The 18108-nt window shown below is 51.7% G+C and overlaps 3 protein-coding genes across 4 annotated transcripts; 2 read left to right on the top strand and 1 right to left on the bottom strand.

Moving 5' to 3' along the window:
• The first annotated feature begins 332 nt into the window (after positions 1-332).
• LRRC52 (leucine rich repeat containing 52) lies at positions 333-3098 on the top strand. Its single transcript, XM_054286079.1, has 2 exons — positions 333-951; positions 2842-3098. Exons 1-2 carry the CDS (start codon positions 333-335, stop codon positions 3096-3098), a joined length of 876 nt encoding a protein of 291 aa, XP_054142054.1.
• A 1767-nt stretch (positions 3099-4865) lies between these two features.
• MGST3 (microsomal glutathione S-transferase 3) lies at positions 4866-9875 on the top strand. 2 transcript variants are annotated; one of them, XM_054286034.1, is made up of 6 exons: positions 4866-4938; positions 6979-7102; positions 7875-7948; positions 8574-8631; positions 9303-9375; positions 9665-9875. In XM_054286034.1, the coding sequence occupies exons 2-6, from the start codon at positions 6986-6988 to the stop codon at positions 9778-9780; spliced, it is 438 nt and encodes a 145-aa protein (XP_054142009.1). In that variant the 5' UTR covers positions 4866-4938; positions 6979-6985; the 3' UTR covers positions 9781-9875. The 2 variants fall into 2 exon arrangements, with proteins under 2 accessions (XP_054142009.1, XP_054142011.1); XM_054286036.1 differs by having other exon boundaries at positions 4868-4938; positions 6982-7102.
• Positions 9876-10762: 887 nt separating this feature from the next.
• ALDH9A1 (aldehyde dehydrogenase 9 family member A1) lies at positions 10763-18101 on the bottom strand. The gene is made up of 11 exons (XM_054285674.1): positions 17868-18101; positions 17085-17230; positions 15877-16006; positions 15461-15595; positions 14813-15009; positions 13927-14067; positions 13082-13270; positions 12080-12167; positions 11629-11770; positions 11039-11151; positions 10763-10936 (listed from the first exon to the last, which is right to left on the bottom strand). The coding sequence occupies exons 1-11, from the start codon at positions 18058-18060 to the stop codon at positions 10842-10844; spliced, it is 1569 nt and encodes a 522-aa protein (XP_054141649.1). The 5' UTR covers positions 18061-18101; the 3' UTR covers positions 10763-10841.
• Between the last annotated feature and the right edge of the window lie 7 nt (positions 18102-18108).

Raw genomic sequence — 18108 nt, forward strand, 5'->3', positions numbered from 1 at the left:
TCCCACACCTCCACCCAGCTGGAAGCAGGCCAGCAAGGTCACAGCAGTGTCCCCAAAAGCAGGCAGCTCCTGCAAGCCACTGACATCACGGAGGTGTCACCTGGCACCGAGTGTGAGACAGAGACGCTCCAGCCACCGTTCTGCACTTGCCCATGTAAAAGCCAGGCTCGGTTTCCAGCTGGGCACTCTGCCAAGGGCTCAGGTGAGCCACAGAGTGCTTCCCGACAGCCTTGCAGCTGGGCACCTCCTCGGCATGGCTGGGAGGGCACTGCAGCTGCCATAGAGCTGCCTGCACTCCATGAAGGGCTAAGCAGCCTGGAAGGTCTCAAACCATGTCTCCTTCAGGTAGCCCACGGTCCCTGAGCCTCGTGTTTCTTCTGGGGATGGCATCCCAGGGGATCAGCTGCCCGAGCAGGTGTAGCTGTCAGTACCTGGAGGTGAACTGCACCGGGCAGCAGCTGCAGGAGTTCCCTGTGAACATCCCTCTGGACACCAGGCAGCTGATTCTGGCAGCAAACAACGTCTCGTACCTGCCGCCAGTGGAATTGAGCTTCCTGGCTGATTTGGTCTATCTGGACTGCAGAAAGAACCTCTTGGGGGATGACTTGGATTTCACTTTCATTGGCGTGGCCAGGCTTGTCTATCTCGACCTCAGCTTCAATAACCTCTCCCAGGTCACCTTCAGCACCTTCTCCCACCTCCTCAGCCTGGTGGTACTGAAGATCTCGGACAATCCCAACCTTGTGGCCATCGAGAAAGATGCTTTTGCCAACAACACCTGGCTGAGGCACCTGGATGTGAGCCGGACTGGCTTGACCTTCCTGGACACCAGCACTATCCGGGACCTGCCCAACCTGAGGCTCCTGGGGCTCAGTGACAACCTGTGGCACTGCAACTGTTCCTTTTTGGACTTCATCACCTGGATGATGGAGAGCGATGTGCATTTTCCAGGTGAGGGTTGTGTGAACACAGATGTGTGAGGAACAGAGAGAGCCCTCTGTTCTCCTTCCGAAAAGTTCAGTTCACTGCATGCCATTTTCTGCTGTCACACAAACCAGGGATGGGAGCAGCTGGGTTACACACGTGAAAAATTCCTCTTGTTCACACCCCAAAGGTGTAGTGTGCAGCTGGGACAATGCTGCTTCCCTAAAACACCTGGATCTAACCTCAGGTGTCCCTGTGCCTGCACAGCACCCCAAGGCTGCAGCACCAAGAATGAGGAGCCCCACACAGCTCTAGGGAGATGTGCACTGGGAAAATCATTGCTGTGAATTTCCTGCCTTGTCTCCACCCCAAAGTCAGCTCATATTGAGAGATTCTATAACTGGGCCTTGGAGAGGCTGAGGCAGGGCAATCACCAGTTCCCTTTCCCATAAAAACACTGTTCCCAAGGGTGATGTTTTGCTTTGCAGCTGCAGCACATGGACTTAGCTTTTCCAGACTGGAAAGAGATGCAGCACAGCACACATGAACAAGAAAAGCTTTGGTTTCAGTAATGCAGGGCACAATGGTGAGAGAGAGCTGCAAGAGAGAATTGGTTGAGAAAGTCTGTCTACTGAATAAGAGAGGGCTACAAAAGAGCCCAAGGGGAAAAAAGGGAAGGGCAGCTGGAAGCTGGTGTTAGGACAGAACTGAATTAAAGACATCTCAAGGTCTTTATTAGATGTAGTAAGCTCCTTATAGACAATAAAGGGTTTCTTTTTCCACATACAGGCAATTATGGGACAGTGGAATAAAGTACAGCTCTCAGCAGTGAGATTGGAGATAACCCACTGAACCCTGCAACAGGAGAATAAAGCTCATTGCAGGCTGCTGGGGAGGGGAGGAGTAGGAAAGGCAGCCTTAAACTGAGGGTTGTTCCAGGCCAAAGGGATACTGGGACAGAGCTCTGGAATCTGCTGCAAGCAGACCCCAGCCTGGCCTTTAGCAAGGCTCCTGACCTTCAGAAATGTTTGTGCATCAGAGTTTTGACACAAAGCTGCCCAAGTTTGGCTGCACTTGGGTGACAGAGAGATAAAAGCTCTTCAGTTTTACTCAGGGCCAGTATCAAGATCAGCATGAACAACATCACTCAGCCATATACAATACAGTGTAAAGCAATAAAAATTCCCTTCCACCACTCCCATTCCATCCCATGCATGGAGCAGTGCTCCCTTTCCCTCAGGCTCTTCCATTCTGTCCATCCAGGATGTCCCCACCACAGTGACCGTGTCTGGGAGGCTCAAAACCCACAGAGGATGTCTGGGGACACACCCTGCACCACACTGATTCTTCACTAACTTGAAAGGGAGCAGACAGCATCTGCTTTATCACTGCAGATATTGCAATATGACAGGGAATGGTTGTTATTTCAGTGGAACTGAATCATTGATGAGTTGCCTCACAGAGCAGGTAAGGCTGTGCATGACTGCAAACCTTGTCAAACCCAGAGCAGCCTCATTATTCCAGCATCATTTAGACTGTATCACTTCAGAAAGTGTTGGAGATTAAAACAAAAACCCCAGCAAACACAGGTGCTCTTATGTGAAGATGAAAGTGCTCAATCAGCAGAGATGAGGAGGGCAGGGACAGCAGTTTGCCAGTGGCATAATCCAGTGGGCAATATAATCCTATGGAGCCAACAGAGCAAAAAATATTCTGGCAGCCTGGGAATTGTGGTTTGGCAAGGGTTTAGCACAGTTTTGGCTGTCAGATTTTACCCAAGCCATGGGGGGGAGGGCATGAAGTCTGCAGCTATTTTTCAGGCCTTTAGCAAGCCTCCCATAATTTTTCTACCAGCACTCCTATTCATTAAATGATGATACAGGCTAGAGAGTCCTGCTTCTGCTCATCTCTCTGCAGATGCTGACAACATCACCTGCTACACCCCAGCAGGGCTGCGTGCCCTGAGGATGCCAGCAGCAGAGGCACAGCTCCACTTCAGCTGCCTGACCCAGCTGTACAAGCAGGATTATGTCTTTCTGGGCCTCGTTGGCTTCTGCATCTTCCTTGCTGGCACCACGGCAGCCTGGCTGGCCGGGGTCTGTGCTGTCATCTACGAGGCCCATGCCTCAAAGAGAGAGGAAGAGGAGGAGGAGGAGGAAGACACAGCCACTTAGAATCAGTCCTCCTGAACTCCCATTGTGGGAACCAAAGGCAGGACCTTCCTACCTTCCTGCCTGATTTCCCATGTTGTCCCACCCTGGATATTTTTTTCTTTTTCTTTCTTTTTTTTTTTTTTGGGAAGTGAAATAAAACTGCAAGAGAAGGAAGTATCTGTGCTCCAGTTTCACTTGCTGTGCTCCAGTTTCACTTGCTGTTCTTTACCCAGTCTTCTGCAACTGGGACTCAGGATATTGGCAAAATGTTCATTTTGGGCAGGTGTGAGAGGTGTGCACAGTGCCAGGCATTTCCACTTCCACCCTACCCTGAGAACAGTAGGGACATAAGGACTGGCTTGAAAAGGTACTGAAATACAGGAGAGGTCCTGGCACTCTGCTGTAGCCAAGGAGGTCACCAGGTCCTTCCTGGCCAAAAAACCCAGCAGGGCTTACAGGGATCAGCCTACACAGCTGGGGCCCCAGGGAATTACTGGATTGCTAGAGCCCCAGAGAATCCAAGAACTTCCTGCTTTGGAAAGGCAAAGAGATTAAAATCAGCACTTTTAGGAGCCCAGGATCCCACTGCTTTTTCCTTTCTTTCCCATTACACTGGTGACAGCAAAAGAACCCTCTGTGCTCCTGCAGTGCAGCCAGACCGCCTGTGCCTCCACTGTTGTATGAACTGGAAAGTCCAGCTCTGCTTTTGTGTCACACAACCCTAAAACTGGAATGTTTTATAAAGTAAAAATATTGCTTACACGCTCTCCAAATGTTCTTGGAAATGGGTTGTGTGTCCATACCAAAGTGTCAGAGTTACATCCGCAAGGAGATGGAAGATCCTTGTTACCACCAGCGTTGGGAATTGCCAAGGGAAGTATCTGCTTACATGACTGTGAAAAATGTCAATCACTTGTTTTTAAATTTTTAAAATTTATTAGTAATAAAATGATTATAAAAATAGTAATTTAATTAGAGTAATAATAATTTGGACAATTTGGATTAGGATAATATGAGACAATAGAAACAAAGAGTTATGGACAGTCTGGGTACCTTTTTCTGGGCAAAATAAGCCCGAAAAAGGACCCACATTAACAGAGGATTAACCCTTAAAAACAGTAACCTGTTGCATATTCATACATGATGCATAATTTCCATTCAAACACAGGATTCTGTCTGGTCAGTGTCAACTTCTTCCTCTTAATCCTAACAGCATCTTCAGGGCTGAGCGAGGTGGGAAGAAGTTCATTTCTTCTGATAATGGAGCAATAAGTTCTCTTTCTCTGAAAGATTCAGGTGTCCTGTGGCTGCTATCTCAGTGTGAGTCCTTTCTTTAAAAAAAAAATCTTACATAGCATAGTTTCTGTGTTAACATTTTGTTATAACCTATAGCTATATTTAACACACTACTTAAGAAAATTAATACAGCATCAATTTCTAACATAACAGATATAATATTCATTTGAATATTGTTGAAAGCCAATCATAAAATACGCATTTTTCACAGTGATCCAGCACAGCAACTCCACGTGTGAAACACTCTGCAGGGTCTGCTGAGCTAACAGGGGAAACCAGGAGATTTCAGCAAGCACGGGGTGAATTACCAAACCCTGAGCCATTAAACTGTAAACTGCGAATGGGTAAAATGGCAGCAAGGGTACGGGGGCAAGGCCGAGGATACAGCGAACCCCTCAGCAATCCCCACCCCCTCTGCCCCGGCAGCACGAGGCCGATCGCGCCGGGCCGAGCGCGGGCCCCGCCTGCGGGCGCTGCTGCTGAGGGGACGGGCCCGGCACCGCCCCCGCCCCGGCTCCCTCCTCATCCCGGCTCCGTGCCGCCGCCGCTCCGCGCCGCGCTGAGGGTGAGTGCGGGCCGGGGGAAAGCGGGTGCGCCCAGGGGCAGCTTGTCCTCATGGAAAACGCCGTGGACAGCTCCCAGCCGGGGGAGGCTGCGGGGGAAGGGGGTGCGGGACGAGCAGGCCGGGCAGGGCTCGGCCCGGCCCCTTTTTGTCGCTCTGCCGGCTCGAAGGGCTGAGCTTAGATGGGCTAATCCAGTCCGAATCCACGCGTGGGGCTGCTCGAGGAGCCTTAAGGCGCTTTGCTGACTCACAGCAGCTGCAGTGTTGTGGCAGAGTTGGGAAGGACCTTTTTCCTCCCGCTCCTAAATCTCGTGTCTGTGGCTCCCGATGGAAACATCGCAGGGTAAAAAGGGAGAAATTGAGTTTTGTGCACCGTGACAGCAAAGGCCTTGCGGCTGCCGGCAAAAGTTGTTGAAACGCTCCGGGCACCACAATCCGGAAAGGACCGTGGGAGTCCTGGTGACTTTGGAGTGATTTATACGGCACTAAATTACCAGGGCAAAGGCTTGAGGTACACTTTGATATCAGTCGTGTAAGAGTAGGAGTTTTATGACACACCCGGTTTTAATGCTTTGCCGTGCTCTTTGCTCCCAAGATAAACCCCCAGGTTATAACTTCCTTCTGGAAGACAAAATGCCCGGTTCTCCAATGACCTTGTAATTTGAAGGGGAAAATGTGACCACCATCCTGCTCTACACGTTCTGTTTTCAGTGTGTCACCTGTCAGGTGCTAACTTCAATTACAGGTGCATGCAGTCGGCTTTTCTTCATTACTTCAGAGTTTTAATATTCTTACTGATAATTGTTTACCTCACTTGCCGTGGACAGAGCCAGCTGCTGTCTTCACCTTGCTCCATCAATGATAATCCTTTGCAAATGAGAAATAAAACCCTCTAGTCCCCAAAAATCCCTTGTGAGGGGTGCAAGAGGAAGACTTTGCAGCAGTTCCCTGAGGTGGCCTGTTTTTCCCCACACTGACAGATTGTGCTGGTGGGTCAGTGCAGGGAGGCACCAAAACCTCATTACAAACATCGTGGAGGCACCAACTGGTGTTTGATTGGGAGAATTATCTCCGTGCTGGAGGGAGCTCTCTGCTCTCTTTTTCTGGGCTGTGTCATGCAGCACTCTCCAGAGTGACCCAGACTGAGGTTTGGGGTTGTGCAGGATGGTTGTGGGGAAGGGCCCTTGTGCTCTCTGGCAGCAGATAGGGAGCTGGAGTGAAGCAGGGTAGGCTTGTGGGGGCTGCTGAACAGGGAAGAGTGAGAATGTGGAATGTGGGACAGCATGGCAGAGGCTGCAGGCTGCACCTTCTGCCCTATGCTTCTGTCCCAGGCCTGCATGAGGGAGCACAGAACCATTAAACAAAAGCCACACAGGCCCTGGTGTCCCCTGGCCGCTGGTGCAGATGTCTGTAAATGCCAGGAGCTGTTCACCAGTTTGTGACTCTGAGAGGCTTCCTGGGAGCTGCAGGGCTGAGCATCAGTCATCTGGCCAGTGGCTCTACCCAAAAGTTCAGTTATCGTTGCTGAGGTGCTGGGTTTTATTAGTATTTTATATGAGGATGATCTCATATAAATACAATATGAATGTAATTAATCACTGATGTAGCCCAGCTCCTTCCAGCTCAGGGGATTTCTGACCCAGGTTCTGTTACAACTCCCAATTTACCTTTTAGTCCCAGGACTCGCCCAGTTTCCTGTTTAATTTGTGAGAAATGCCTGCACTCACAATGTCCCTTGGCAAGGAGTTCCACAGGTGTGGTTCCCAGTGCATGAAGAAACATGTCTCTTTAGGGAACAGGCTGGAAATAAACTGACTTCATGTGGTGGCCACTAGCTCTGGGGTGATTTTAAGCCTTGCTTGACAGGAACTATGCAGAGAACTCCTGCTTTGTGCAGGTACAGAAAGGTACAAAAGATACAAATTCCTTGTGCCAGTTCCCTGTGCTGGTAGCTCTTGAAGTCCAAGCTCAGCAGCTCTTCCATGCATGTATTTCACGTGTTGCCACTTCCCCAAGCATTCACAGGCTCCCTTTCTCTGGCAGCAGCACCATGGCTGTTCTCTCCAAGGAGTATGGCTACGTCATTCTGACTGGGGCTGCCAGCTTTGTCATGGTCACACACCTGGCCTTCAATGTGAGCAACGCCCGCAAGAAGTACCATGTGGAGGTGAGTGCTCTGTGGGGCATGGCAAGCTTGCTGACACCTTCATCACCCTTCACCTTTGGGGTGACTTGCTGCCATGGCTCTCCTGAAAGCTTAACACAGCTTGGGATTTGGGGCATCAGGCTGAAAGAGCTTGGCAGCACTGATGGGCAAGAAACTGCTCAGCCCTTTTTCCCTGCAAATAAAACTTGATGCAGCACTGGGGGAAAGGGGTGGTAGTGGCACAAAAGTGACAGGAGGCTTTCTCAGACTCAGGAGGAACATGTGGGCGCTGTCACAAGTCTTTCAAGTGACCTTCCCTCAGCATCTGTTGGGGAGCCATTGTCACAGGCAGAGCAGTGGGCTGGGTGGGGACAGCTGTGAGTCAGGCCCATGGCATGCAGTGGCTGCTGTGCCACTTGGCTTCAGCACAGACCACTGCTCCTTTGCTCTTTCACCACTTCACTCATGGAAGTGACGGGCAGGGGTGAACAGGAGGGCAGCTCCAGCTGCCTCTTGGGGTGATCCCATTCCTGCTGCATCAAGGCAGGATTGGAGCACGTGTAGCCAGTGTGTGTGGTGCACTGAGGGCTGGATTTGAGGCCTGGGGAAGCCTCTGCAGCCAGCAGCAGCTCCAGGAAGGGCAGTGACCTTGAACAGAGCCCCAAGGCAGGCACAGGCTCTAAGCTGCCATAGCAGGCTGGTCTTGCAAGCACCCAGGCAGCTCTGGGCTCCTGGGGAGAGGAGCTGCAGGCCTCCCTTGCTGAACCTTTGCTGCTGGTTTATTTTTTGGCAGTACCCAACCATGTACAGCACGGACCCTGAAAACGGGCAGATGTTCAACTGCATCCAGCGTGCGCACCAGAACACGTGAGTGACCCCTCTGAGCAGGGGCCTGGGAACACACAGGGCTGGGGACAGGGCCCAGAGCCCCAGAGGTGCTGCTGCCTCTGCTTTGATCCAGGCTCAGCCTGCAGAGCTCAGCAGGAAGGCTGTGCTGGCTCCTTCCTATGCATTAAACCTTGGGATGGTGCTGTGAAGTTGTCTCCTCTTCCCCAGTTCCCACCAGTTTGCTTCCATGGGTAGATGTTAAGATGTGAGGAATCTTGTTTCCAGAAGGTTCTGATTTGTTGTGCTGCCCAGGTCTCCCTGGGGAGAGGCCCAAGTCCACCCAGCTCCTGTGGACAGGTTGCAGCAGCACATCAGAGGGGTGCTGGGAAGCACAACTCCTGGGGAATGTTTGGAGGGGCTCAGAGAACAAAATGGAAAGGGGTGGGTGGGTGGGTGTCCTGGGAGAGAGGCACAGGCTGGGAGGAAGCCCCTAAAATTGTGTGCTCAGATCTCTTCTTTCCTCAGCCACAGCGCTGAGCACAGAGACTGGTGATGAGCCCAAAATGCCCTTGGCAGGGAATGTTTGCAGTTTCTGCCCTCTTGGAGTTTTGTCTTTGTAAGCAGCCTGAGCACAAACACAACCTCCCCTCACTTTTATTTTCAGATTGGAAAATTACCCTGCCTTCCTGTTCTTTTTAGGCACTAGTGGAATCTACCACCCGGTAAGTGATGCAGGACTGTGCTCTGGCTCCCTGACCTGGGCAAGGTGGGGGGCAGGAGGCCAAGACAGCCCCTTCAGTAGCCACATCACACTTAACAGCAGTGCCCCTTCTTAAAATGTAGTTGTAGAAGGTCTCCTGCAGGAGAATCACAAGTAATAAACTCATTACTGCTGTTTCAGCTGTTAGAGCCCTTCCCCTAAAGGTGCCTTGTTAGACAAAGCAAAGCATTTGCAGCCTCCACTCACTGAGTGGGAAGAATCCCTTCAGGCCAGTTTTTCCAAGCCCTGCCAAAGGAAGTCAACAAAAGCCTGGATTATTTTTAACTGAGAGATGCAGACAACTTGGGAGGAGATAGGCCAAATCCAGTAGCTCTGTCTTTGCCATCAAAAGACAAATTAGGTCTTTCCTGGAGACAGACTCCTTTTCCAAGAGGGAAGGAAGCAGTGTAAACACATCTGGCAAACGGGAGCCACATTGGAGTGAGCTCTAAATGAAGAGTCAAGGTGGAAGTTTGGAACACCTGCTGGAGGCAGTGGAGCAGCAGCTGCCTCCACCATCCTGCTCCTTGCTTTGGCTAAGAAGCCAGGGGTAAAATGAGATTGAGCACCTGGTTGCCTGCACAACTTTGCTCAAGCCTCCAAAGCCTTTTAATGCTTCTCCTTTCTCTGCAGCGAGTGGCCACAGGGCTTGGCATGACCTGGGTCCTTGGGAGAATCATCTATGCCTATGGCTACTACACGGGAGGTAGGACTGTGCCCTGCAGCACACACTGTTGGCACTCAGGGCTCCTACAGTGCCCTCAGGACTTTGCCCCCAGCCAGGTGTGGAGGAAAGGGTGCAGATCTACAGCTGCCAGCACTGCAGCATGCTCTTCCTGCTCCTGGGAAGAGCTCTCCTCCAGCAGGAATGCCTACCCTAAGAGGCCTGAGCTGTTTTGCTCTTGGGGTTGCCCTTTAGTTCTGCTCCCTCTTCACTCTCCAGGCTGGGCTAGTCTTTTAGTGAACTGAAAAATTCTGATTTTTCTTTTTTCCAGAACCCAAAAACCGAAGGAGAGGGTCCTTTGCTTCCGTGGCACTCCTTGGGCTGGTGGGCACAGCTGTCTATGCAGTCTATGAGCAGCTGGGCTGCCAGTTTGTCTGCAGATGCTAAAGGGACTTTTCTGTTTTCTTTTAGAACACTTGGCTTCCTGTGGTTTTTTTCCTTTTCTTTCTCAATAAAAGGAAGTTGTCCATTCTTTATTTTCATTCTATAGTTACAGAGGGTTTTCTTAAGAAGCTCTGCAGAATGCTAGAACTACTCTGGTTTTGTGGGACTACAGAAATCTGTCTGTCAGGCAGAGATGTTCCTTCTAGCTTTTATGATTTTAGTGATCAAAAAGCCACCTTGCAGCTCATTTAACTCATACAGCAACAAGCCCATTTCTGGACCCCTCAATTAATGTCACACTGAGAATTTGTTCCAGAGTGAGTATTTATTTGATTGCTAAAAAAAGACACAAGAAAACAATTGAAGTTGTTGCTTCATTAGTGTATAAAGAACAGTAAGTTTACAGGAAGGAAGTGAGATAGCTTTCACTATTCCATGCTGGAGCTCACCCCCACTCTTGTGTGGAGGTGATTCTCGAGGCCATGCCTGGCCCAGGCAGCATCAGCCAACTCTCCCCACAATGTTTTGTCCCACTTGTAAGTAAGGTACATTTAGAAAAAACCAAAAGTTGAGGTTACCAAGGGTCTAGAGGGAATAAACAATGATGCATTTAAGGCTTTTATGTAGTTACAGAATAGACAGGGTCAGGATAGCTACAGGATATAATTGTGTCCAAGAGCTCAAACCTGCATTGATGTAGTGTCCCAAGCCAGAAGTGAAGCTGAGGGAGGGTGGAAGGCAATGGGAATCAAGGCACACAGCCTGGGAAGCCTGGCCACTGCCAAGCCTCTGGTAACACCTCTGTGGCTGCAGGAGCTGCTGCCCAAAGCCAGATTGGTGCCTCCTGCTCTGAGCCTCCCTCTGTTCACCAGAGCTGAGCCCTGTGTGTCCAACCCCCCCTGCAGGAGCAGGGTGGTTAAACGCTGCTCCAGCTCAGCTTCCCCCCGGGCACTGACAACTGTAGGGTACTTTACTGTAGGGTACTTTACTGCTGTGTACATGATCCACATCTCTGGCTGGCAGCAAGGAGCTGCCTGATGCTGCCCTGACAGGCCCCAGAGGCACTAAAACACAGACTCCACATCCCCCATCTCCACACAGACAGTCTTCAGCTGCGAGTAGTACTCGATGGCTGCCCGGCCGTTCTCCCTGCCAAATCCTGCAGGGAAGAGCTGCAGTGAGGACACAGCTCCAGCAGTGCCAGTGGCCACACACAGCCCCTGGAGCTGGCAGGTACCAGGGGAGGGCACACAGAGCTCACCTGAGGACTTGTATCCCCCAAAAGGCAGCTCCACTGGGCTGACGTTGTAGTTGTTGATGAAGCACATCCCAGCCTTGAGAGCAGCCACTACCCTGTGAGCCTTCTGGATATCCCTGCAGGAAAAGGGCAAATTCAGCTGGACCCCCTCCTTCCCTGCCAGGCAACACCCACTGCAGAAAGGCCAGCAGGGCTTTTTGGAGTCAAGCCTGCCCTACTCTGCCTTTGCCTGCTCCAAGGAGGCAGCACCAATTCCCAAGGATGCTCCAAGAGCATTCAATTCCAGAGGGCAGGACAAGGACACCAGCAATACAGAGTGGGGCAAGGAGCCAACAGCAGCACAGCAGGCTCCTGATGCATGCTGCAGGGGCAGGAAGGCAGGCAGCAGGCCAAGCCAGGCTGGGAGGAACCCAAGGGACAGCTGGGCCCACCCAGCACTTGGGGGAAATATGAGAGATGTGCAGTCATTTACAGATTTCCCTTTTGGCAATCCCTTGCCTCAGCTTTTCTGGAAGCCCAGGCACTGCAAGAGGAGCAGAAATCACTGCAGTATTTCAGTCCCCAGAATGATTCCAAAAACTGGCCAGTCATACCTGGTGAAGACACCACCTGCCAGGCCAAATTTAGTGGCGTTGGCTCTCTCCAGAACCTCCTCCTCCGTGTCAAAGGGCAGGATGGCCATGACAGGCCCAAAGATCTCTTCCTTCACACATGTCATGTCATCCTTGCAGTTCCCTGGAAGTGTGGCAGAGCACAAGGGCTTCAGGAGGAAGAGCAGCAGCACAGCCTGTGCACTCAGCAACCCACACAGCCTTGGAGACAGCCCCCAGCATGGCAGAGCAGCCAGGCACACCCTGCACCCCAAAAGCACCAACAGCACAGATTTCCCTGCATGCAGTTCTTGGAAGCCTCAGCTCTCTCTAGGACCCCCATCCAAGTGTCCATCCACACTGGAGCCATCACAGAGCCAGGTTACAAAGCTGAACTCATTTCTCAGGAGAAATCCCACAGCATCCATGGTACCATGGCTGAGATGGAGCCTACCTAGCACACAGGGCCTCATGTAGTAGCCATTCTTCAGCTTCGGGTCGTCTGGCACATACAGGTCCCCACCACACAGCACCTCTGCCCCCTGCAAAAGAGCCAAGAGAGGAAGGGATGCAGGCACATCCAGGAGCATCCTGCCCAGCTCTGGCTGGCCCTTGGCCTATCCCAGCAGGCTCTGCTCAAACATTTGTCCCCATCTTTCTTTAAGTGCCTGTTATGTACTGAAATCCTGCAATCACGTGTACCCAGAGCCTTCTCCCCTCCAGGCTAAACCACCCCAGCTCTCAGCCTTTCCTCACTTGTTTTTCCTGTACTGAGGATTCCAGAGCTTGAAGTGGTGTCTCAGCAGAGCAGGTCAGAGGGGCAGAATTCCCCCTCATCTGCTGCCCACACTGCTTTGGATGTAGCCCAGGGCACTGGGGGTTTCTGGGTGACAGCACACATGGCTGGGGCATGTCCAGCCTCTCATCCACCAGTCCCTTCTTGCAGGAAGTCCTTCCCTGCTCCATCTGCTCATGCCTCAGCCTGGATTGATAGCAGGGATTGCTTTGACCCAGGTGCAGCACCCTGTACTGGGCTCATTCACCTCTCTGTCCTCCATGTGCCTTAACACAACTTCCAGGAAGATCTGTTCCATGATCTTTGCACAGTCACAGCAGTGAAGGTGATGGGTATATAATTCCCAGGCTCTTGTCCACCACCCTTTTACAAAATGGGTGTTTTTCCTTCTCCAGTCACTTAGGACTTCACCTGACTGCCATGACTTCTCAAGTATCATGGAAAACAGCTCAGCAACTACATCAGCCAATTCTCTGAGGACCCAGGGATGCATCCCAGCAGATCCCACAGACTTCTGTATCTAGTGGTCCAACACACCCACTGAGTAAACCAAAAACAACCAAATAATCCAGCTTAACTAGGAAGGCACAGGGCAGGAGGGCAGCTGGCAGTGTGTCTGTCCAACAGGAGAGACATTTCAGGGCAGCATCACAACCTCACCTGCTCCTTTGCCTGCTTGATGAAGCCCTGCACACGATTCAGGTGGGGCCGGTTGATGAGGGCTCCCATCCGTGTGTCCTCCAGAAGAGGGTCCCCAATTTTGATTTTCTGGGTGCGTTTCACCACCTCCTTTGTGAAGGTATCCAGGATCTTCCTCTCCACAAACACCCTGGTGCCATTGCAGCACACCTGGGACACAGGACAGACAGCTCAGAATAAGAAACACAGCACTCCACAGTCCTTCCCTGCTTGGAAGAGGCTTTTGGAAAAGCTCCTTGTCCTTTGGGGACAAGGAACACAAGGAGATCACCCTGGGGCTGTGACTGCACTCAACAGTCCTTGCTGGACACCGTGGTTCTGATGCCACCAGGTGGCAAAAACTCATCAGGTCACCAGCAGCAAAGACCTTGAGCTGACTCCTGAATTCCTAGAAATGACCCTACTGAGCAAATTTGCCAACAGGATTACACAAAACCTGCAGCACGGGAGGATATCCCGAATTTGGGAAGGACAGAAGCCTGTCCTCAGGCTCAGCACACCAGGCTGGAATCTGCTGCCCCTCCAGGGGACACCAGCACAGCTTCTCCTGAGCTGTGAGTGCCACACTGGTGCCCAGGGCACAGGAGCAGCTGTGCTGAGCTGGGTGCTTGGTGCCAGGGAAGGACAGGACACTGGCTAAGTGTGCCCTGTGGCTAAGGCACACTCTGCTGGGACACCCTGGCTCCTTCCAGGGCATCCCTTGTGACACTGCCCAGGGAAAGGTGTGGCAGGATGGGAGCCCCAGGGCACCCCTCACTTACAGGAGGTCACAGGCTGGCCCCACCCTGCCCCACAGACACACACACCTCGCCCTGAGTCAGGAAGTTGGCCATGAGGGCTCCCTTCACAGCATTCTCCAGGTCAGCATCTGAGAAGATGATGAGGGGGGATTTGCCCCCCAGCTCCAGGGTGACTGGCTTTATCCCTTTAGCTGCCATCTCCATGATCTGAGGGGAACAAGGACACAAGAGACAAGTGATCCACTGGCCAAGGGGAGGCTGGAGGGGAGAGGCAAGAGAGACACAAAGGGCTATTCACCAACAAGAGAAGCAGCACAAAGGGCAAGATGGGTTCCCTAGATGTGGTGAGTTCAGATGAGGAGAGCCACAGAGGGTCTGGGGGTACAGATAAAGCCAACAAAACCTGGAGAGGCATTTGCAGGAAGTCTCGTGCTCAGTGTAAGCTGCAGGCAGCTTTAGCTGCCATCTGTCACTGCAACCCACAGGTACACACATGTAGGTAGTGTTCATAGGACATTTCCCCTCCTTCAACTCAGAATTTATTTCCAAAAGTCTTTCTTTAATTTTGGAATAATAAACTGAGGGTGATAAACTCACAGAAACTATTCCCTTGCTTAAAAACAGTAGGTTGTATGCAGCTTCAGTGCTTTATAGCAGCCAGAACCACATTTTTCTAGTGCTGCTGTTTCATGTACTCTCCTCCCAACAGCAACACCCACCTGAGCAGCTCAGAGACTTCACTGCAAACAGGGGCTAAGCAAGTGAGGCTGTCCAAGGGGTTTCTCCCCCAAGCTCATGCCCAGCAGGTTAACTGGATCCCCAGCATGACCCTCTATGTGCTGCAAGCTCCTTGCCCAGCCCCAAAAATGCTGCCCCATGCAGAAAAACTCAAGGAGGTATCAACTACAGATTGATTGTAGTTGATACAACCCTTGTCTCAAGGTGTCTTTACCTTCATGCCAGTTGGCACACTGCCAGTGAAAGAGATTTTGGCCACATCTGGGTGCTGGCAGAGGAGCTGGCCTGTGGCAGCCCCACCCTGCACCACGTTGAAGAGCCCCTTGGGCACTCCAGCCTCTGTGAAGATCTCTGCCAGCCTCACCACAGAAATAGGGGTGAAGGGTGAAGGCTTGAAGACCATCGCATTGCCTAAGGGAACCCAGACACAGGCGAGGTGGGGTTAACATCCAAACTGCTTCAGGGAAGAAACAACAATCCCCACCCCACACTGTGAGTTTGTCTCAACAGAGCCCAGAAGTTTCCCCCAAGAGAGGAGGAAACACTTTAGTTGATCACTGCTGCTGGGCAGAGGCTGGGGGAGATGGGGCTGCTGGTCTTGCCCTGCAGACATTCCCAGAGACCTTCCCCATCTGGTACAAAGCCAAGCTATTGTGTTTTTCTGGATGCACTCCTAACTTCTCAATATCTGACATGTTCCTCCTTGCATTTCCCTTCCCTTTCTGCCAGAGGAACTGCCTGAACATTCTGCTAATCCTTCAACACTTCAAGGCAATCATAGACTTCATCCCAGAGATCACTGTGCCCCACAGGATCACTTGGCTTTGAGGAGACACTGGGGTGGGCAGAAAGGCTCCATTACCACAAGCCAAGGCGGGGCCAGACTTCCAGCAGGCAATCTGGAAAGGGTAATTCCAGGCTCCAATGCCAACACACACCCCAAGAGGTTCTCTCCGAGTGTACCCAAAGGATCCCCCAGGAAGCTGGATGTGTTCACCTGCAAAGAAACAGCCAGAGGGTAGAAAAGAGCAAAGTCCCTTCTTGTCTGGTCAGAGCCCCCAGGGGTCAGGTCTGGCTTTGCCTGGGAGGAGAGACAGTTTTACCCCAGCAAGCTCACAGAGCATGGTAGCAGTGGGCAGAGACCTCTCAGAACCCTTCCAAGCTCTTCAGGAATGGCCCATCTCTCAGGGAAATCAGCAGCAAAGATGGCTTTGTGCCATTGGAGTTAGCAGGGAAGGTGGGACAGAGAGCAAAGAGCAAACTGCAGTAACTCCTCACCCGCCAGAGATCCTGCCAGCCCTGCGTAATACTCCAGGCACTGCCAGGATATGTCGATGTCCACTCTGGCCTCAAAGATGGATTTCCCATTGTTGATGGTCTCCATGGTGGCAATTTCCTCCCTCTGCTCCTGTGAGCAGCACAGGACAGAGACAACATGTTAGAGAAGCTGAGCAGAACACCACAAGGAGACAGCACACAAATCCAAACGAGATCCCGCCATGAGAAACGGTCATCTCCAAAAGGGACATTCCCAACTGCTGTTTATCAATGTCCCCGTGGTGACTGAGTGCAGGGCAATGTCAGAGGGAAAGCTGCAGGGGTTCACTGCTGGTCCAGTCTTGTTTAACATCCCTGTTTATCTAAAAGATGAACAAACATGAACTTAGAGAAGCCGTCTGGCAAACAATGATAAAATTTGCAGAACTGAACCGGGAAGAGCAAACAGCAAGATCAGGATGGAACCAGAGGCCAGTGAAGAGGGACAAAGCGATGCAGCTGGGAGACATCCTTTAACAGAAATGTCACCCTGCTCTGGAAGTCTGCAAAAAGCAAAAGTTTGGCATAAAGGAAAGTTTTCTCATGACTTATACACACTGGGGAAAGTCTGGGTTCTTACAGATGTGTAAGAACTTAATGGAGATTAACTTGATGGAGATTAACTCTGAAGCCCAAGGACCTGTTGTCTTAGAAAGGAGTCTGTGTTAAACCTCACTTATGTGCATCCTCCCATGTGTACTATCTGACAGATAAAAAAAACCAGTACTCCTACTTTCTCTTATTGCCAGGACACATTCCAGTCATGTAACAACAGCCTCCGAGAAGCCAAAAGTTCAGCCATGCCAGTTATGCAACTTCAGCTCTGAAACTGTGTGCAGTGAAATTTAATCTTTGCAGCTGTTAAAAGAACCACAAAGCCTGCAAGATGCCAAATGGGCCGCTTCAGTTTTATGCTAACAGAATTCAGCTGAGAAAGCACACAGTGGCCTTGAATCCAGTGATAAGGCCAAAGCTGCAGGCACGGATGCTGACTCCAGTGATAGGAGCAAAGCCCTGCCTGAGACAGCCTCCTATCTCTTCTGGCCAAAGGCGAGTTTTAACTCCTGAGCAACTCCTGGAGTTCTGCAAGTCCTGCTGAAGCCTCCAAGAGCCACAATAAGCCACAAGGAAGCTCAGAGACAGAACCACCCCTGTCCTCCACAACATACCCGAATAATTCTGGCAGCCTCCAGCATCACTCGGCACCGCTCCATGCCTGACATCTGACTCCATATTTTAAAGGCAGCTTTTGCACTCTGCACAGCCAGATCAACTTCCTTCTCCCCAGAGCAGGGCAGCTTGCACAGCACACGACCTGGGCACGTTTTTGAACAGGGAATAATGAGATGGAAATCTCAGAAAAGGGGTCCAGAATGTGGTTTACTTGCACCACACCCTACATACTTCAGTCAAGCCACCTATACCAGGCACAGAATTTCCCACTGAAACCCACTGATTTGTAATCAAAATTCAGCCAGAGAAGAGGGGCTGCAATTCAGCTGGTTCCAATTAAAAGAGCTGACATTGCCCACAGTCGTGTTCTGGTTACTAATTACCTCCAGTTGCTACAAAATCTCTGGCTTTTCCAGTTGAGTTTGTTACCCTTCCACCACCCTCTTCAAGGCTCTCGTTACACATTTCCCCAGGAGGGTTAAACACTTAGAAACGATTCTGCTGAACGCTACACACCGATAACTACAATTACATAACTACAGAGATATTTAAATCGAGGAGGTTTGCCAAAATCAGGCAGTGACAGAGCGAGAGCTGATTTCTGCACGAAGAACGATGATGGCCAAACACTGAGGCAGAGCTCCGCCACTGCAGCAGCGGTGGCCGAGGGGCAGCAGGACACCGCATATGTGACACCCGGGTGAGCTGGGGGAAGCCGAGGACACCGAGCCCTGCAGGCACAGAGCTCTCCCTGCCCCCGGAGCTTTCCCGGTCGGTACCTGTAGCCGGCTCGAACACCTCCTCCAGCTGCCCGCCGTCGGCGGGCTGGACGCGGGCTCCCGCGCGGTAGTTGAGGGGCTGCTGCACGGTGAGGGTGCCGGTGGCGGAGCTCATGGTGGCGAGGCCGGGAGCGACTGAGCGCAGCCGGGGGAGCTGGAGGAGGAGGCTGGGGAGCCGGGACTGTGCCAACATCGGCGGGATGGATCCCGTGAGGCGCCGCGGCCGGGAAGCGCCGCCTCT

The sequence above is a fragment of the Melozone crissalis genome, unplaced genomic scaffold (genome assembly GCF_028551555.1).
Source record: "Melozone crissalis strain CALT ecotype California unplaced genomic scaffold, PUWL_Pcris_2 ptg000045l_1, whole genome shotgun sequence".
Taxonomy (NCBI): Eukaryota; Metazoa; Chordata; class Aves; order Passeriformes; family Passerellidae; genus Melozone; species Melozone crissalis.